This window comes from Morus notabilis, unplaced genomic scaffold (assembly GCF_000414095.1).
Source record: "Morus notabilis unplaced genomic scaffold, ASM41409v2 Scaffold747, whole genome shotgun sequence".
Taxonomy (NCBI): Eukaryota; Viridiplantae; Streptophyta; class Magnoliopsida; order Rosales; family Moraceae; genus Morus; species Morus notabilis.
This window is the reverse complement of record NW_010360787.1, coordinates 11,705-15,448: the sequence shown is the minus strand read 5'-3', so window position 1 is coordinate 15,448 and position 3,744 is coordinate 11,705. Positions and strand designations below refer to the sequence as shown.

Sequence of the window (3,744 nt, the reverse complement as noted above, 5' to 3'; positions counted from 1 at the left end):
AAAAAAAAAAGAAAAAAACACCCCGGAGTTGGAAGAAGTATTAGGGCTGGCTGCTTCTTCGCCTCAAACTCCGGCGGGTCCTCCCTTCTCAACTTCTGGTAATGATTTGCTTGTGTAAAATTTTTTTTTTCATTTGTTTGATTCAAAATTAATTGTTTCTTGCTTTGGACTCTCTCTCTCTCTCTCTCTCTCTCTCTCTCTCTCTCTCTCTCTCTCTCTCTCTCTCTCTCTGTTTGTTTTTTTTGGGTTACTCTTATGTCTGTTTATTGAGATGAAATTGAATGTTTCTCTGGATTTGTTCAATTTAGTTTCGGGAATTAAATTACTTAAATGAAGTACCAAATCCCGTTATTAACTAATAAGTAATTATTATTATGATGAACAAATATGGTTTATTTAATTATTGGTTGCTGAACAAATGATATACTATGATCTGTAATGGTTTCTTATTATGCTGGCTGTGAATTACTGTTTCTATGAACTTCTTCTATGATCTTCAAATTTTTTTCTGTGATATTTTTGTTGGCCGTGAACTGCTGAAATAAGTGTCTGATCATGTTTTATTTCTGTATGATTCATAATTGGTTTGATTTATGCTCTTCTTAGGTATCTAATGTTATTTCTTTGATGGGTTGACTTGAATGTTTCCAGATCTTAACGAGTTTGATCAAAGAACTGGGTTGTAATGATGCCAGAAATCTTCAATTCAGCGATTAGTTTATTCGAAAAAGAATACGGACAACATTGAGCAATTGTTTAGTAAGTTACTGCAACAAGCTGAATATGAGGAGATTGAAGATAGATTTCTAGTTGACCATTGTATTTTTCTTAGAGAATAGAAGATGACCAATTTGGAAAATATTACTACAATTAGAAGTGTTTTCACTTGGATAGATGCTTCTTACTAAATTACGGCAAAGTTTGGTGCATTGGTGATCGTAATAGTGATAATGAACGTGGAAGTAGAACAAGATGCTATTGCGTGCTAAAGTTATGGACATACTAAGAGCTCATTAACCGTCCTTAAACCTTTCACTTTAATGTTGTCTACTCTATTTCTTAGATCCCATGGAGTTGGACTTCAGCAGAAACTATCAGCTATTTCATCCCTTAATTCTTTCTTGTACACCTCCCTACATTCTCTGTTCTCTCCCAAAACATTTAGTTCAAACTCTTATCATGATTATTTGTCTGCTGGCCCCTCTTCCTCCTCCTCCTCCTCCTCTTCTTCTTCGTCGCTATCATCATCCCAGTCTCTTATTAGAACAGTTTGTTCATTGGTCTTTGAATCTTATTACCAACATGGCCATGGAAGACAATCTCCTCCCAAGCTAATCCTTAATGTTGATACTGATTCTTTAACCCATGAACAGGCTATAACTGTTGTTGCTTCACTAGCAGATGAGGGAGGTTCCATGGTTGCATTGAGTTTCTTTTATTGGGCTATTGAGTTCTCAAAGTTCCGCCATTTCATGCGACTGTACATTGTTTGTGCTATGTCGTTGATTGGTAATGGGAATTTGGAGAGAGCCCATGAAGTTATGCAGTGTATGTTGGGGAGTTTTGCTGAAATTGGAAGGTTGAAGGAAGCAGGTGATATGATTCTTGATTTGCAAAACCAGGGTCTTATGCTGACCACACACATTTTGAATAGTGTCGTTAGGATTGCATGGGAAATGAATTCAATTGAGTACGCAGAGGAGATGTTTGAGGAAATGTGTCAAAGAGAGGTCTCTCCTGATCCTTCCAGTTATAAATCGATGGTCGTTGGTTATTGTAGGATTGGTAGAGTTTTGGAGGCAGACAAGTGGCTGAGTGAAATGCTTGATAAAGGCTTTGCTGTGGATAATGCAACATTAACTCTAATTATTAGTACATTTTGCAAAAAGGGTTTTGCAAATCACGCACTTTGGTTTTTCAATAAGATGATTGGGATGGGTTTGAGTCCTAATTTAATAAACTACACATCTTTAATCAATGGGTTGTGCAGGAGGGGCAGTGTAAAGAAAGGATTTGAAATGCTGGAGGAAATGGTTAGTAAGGGTTGGAGACCTAATGTTTATACGCATACAGCATTGATTGATGGTCTCTGTAAGAAGGGATGGACTGAAAAGGCTTTTAGACTATTTCTTAAGCTTGTCCGGAGTGACAACTACAAGCCTAACGTACATACTTATACTAGTATGATCAGCGGATATTGCAGGGAGGAGAAGATGAATCGTGCAGAGATGTTGTTCAGCAAAATGAAAGAACAGGGATTGGTTCCAAACACCAATACTTATACTACTCTCATCGATGGCCATTGTAAAGCTGGAAATTTCAAAACAGCATATCAGTTGATGGATTCCATGAGAGTTGATGGTTTTGCTCCTAATATTTATACATACAATGTGGTAATGGATGGCCTATTGAAGAAGGGTAGGATCCCTGATGCTCATAAACTGATGAAGAAGGCATCTTGGGACGGAGTACGTTCTGATATAGTCACTTATACCATTCTAATATCTGAGCACTGCAAGAAAGGTGAGACTACGGATACGGGAGCCCTAATGCTTTTCAATAAGATGGTTAAAGTTGGAATCCAACCTGATATACACTTGTATACAAGTTTGATAGCCTTTTTCTGCAGGCAGAAAAGAATGGCAGAAAGTGAGAGATTCTTCGAGGATGCCATAAGGTATGGCTTGGAACCAACAAAAGAAACTTATACATCTATGATCTGCGGTTACTGTCGGGATGAAAATGTTGCCATGGCGTCAAAATTTTTCCGCAGAATGACTGGCCATGGTTGTATACCCGATAGTATTGCTTATGGTGCTCTAATTAGTGGGCTTTGCAAAGACGAGAGGTTGGATGACGCTCGCAGGTTGTACGACACCATGGTAGACAAAGGACTGTCACCTTGTGAAGTTACAAGGGTTACATTAGCTTATGAGTATTGCAAGAAAGAAAACTTTTCTGCCGCTATGGCTATCTTAGAAAGGCTTGACAAAAGGCTTTGGATCCGCACTGTCAATACCTTGATCAGGAAACTCTGCAACAACAAGAAAGTTGGCATGGCGGCATTGTTCTTTCACGAGTTGGTGGGCAAGGATCGTAACGTCGACCGTGTAACATTGGCCGCATTCACGACAGCTTGTTATGAGAGCAACAAGTATGCTCTTGTTTCTGAATTGACCGAGAGGATTGGTAAATATGGTTTGGCTGCCCGATGTAATGAAACTGGTTCATTGTAAGGTAAGAATTGTGCTGCACTTGTTTTTCTAGCTTTATTTTCAGCTCAAAAATGGTAACGTTTTCATTTATCCACGAAAAAAAAAGAGTTGGTAACATTTTTAAGCAAAAACTCAAGAGTGCGCTGCAAATCTAGATGCTTGCGTGGTAATTTCCCTTGTACTGTCCAGCTCAAATGGGTAATATTGGGAAGAAATTTTTTTTTTTCCTTCTTGTCATTAAATAAGCATCTTCAGAAACAAAGTTTATTTATTTATTTTATTTATATTTTTTTAAGGAAAGAAACGAAGCTTGGTGTATGTACAATGGTTCGCTAATAAGCAAGCATCTTTCAAAAACGAAAATAAAAGATGGATCAAAAGAAGAGAGAGAGAAGAATTGAGAGGATAGTAGAAGAATCTCGTCTTATATTATTATCTTATAATAAACAAGGGAGATTCTCTTATAAATCAGTAAGTTAAGTTTTTTTAACTATTGAATTTATATATTTTTTAATTTTTATGTGATTTT

General features: G+C 37.2%; 1 protein-coding gene across 1 annotated transcript; it reads left to right on the top strand.

Moving 5' to 3' along the window:
- Positions 1 to 3,467, top strand: LOC21392151 (pentatricopeptide repeat-containing protein At4g19890). Its single transcript, XM_010097339.2, has 2 exons — positions 1 to 98; positions 652 to 3,467. Exon 2 carries the CDS (start codon positions 1,041 to 1,043, stop codon positions 3,234 to 3,236), a length of 2,196 nt encoding a protein of 731 aa, XP_010095641.1. The 5' UTR covers positions 1 to 98; positions 652 to 1,040; the 3' UTR covers positions 3,237 to 3,467.
- Positions 3,468 to 3,744: the final 277 nt, after the last annotated feature.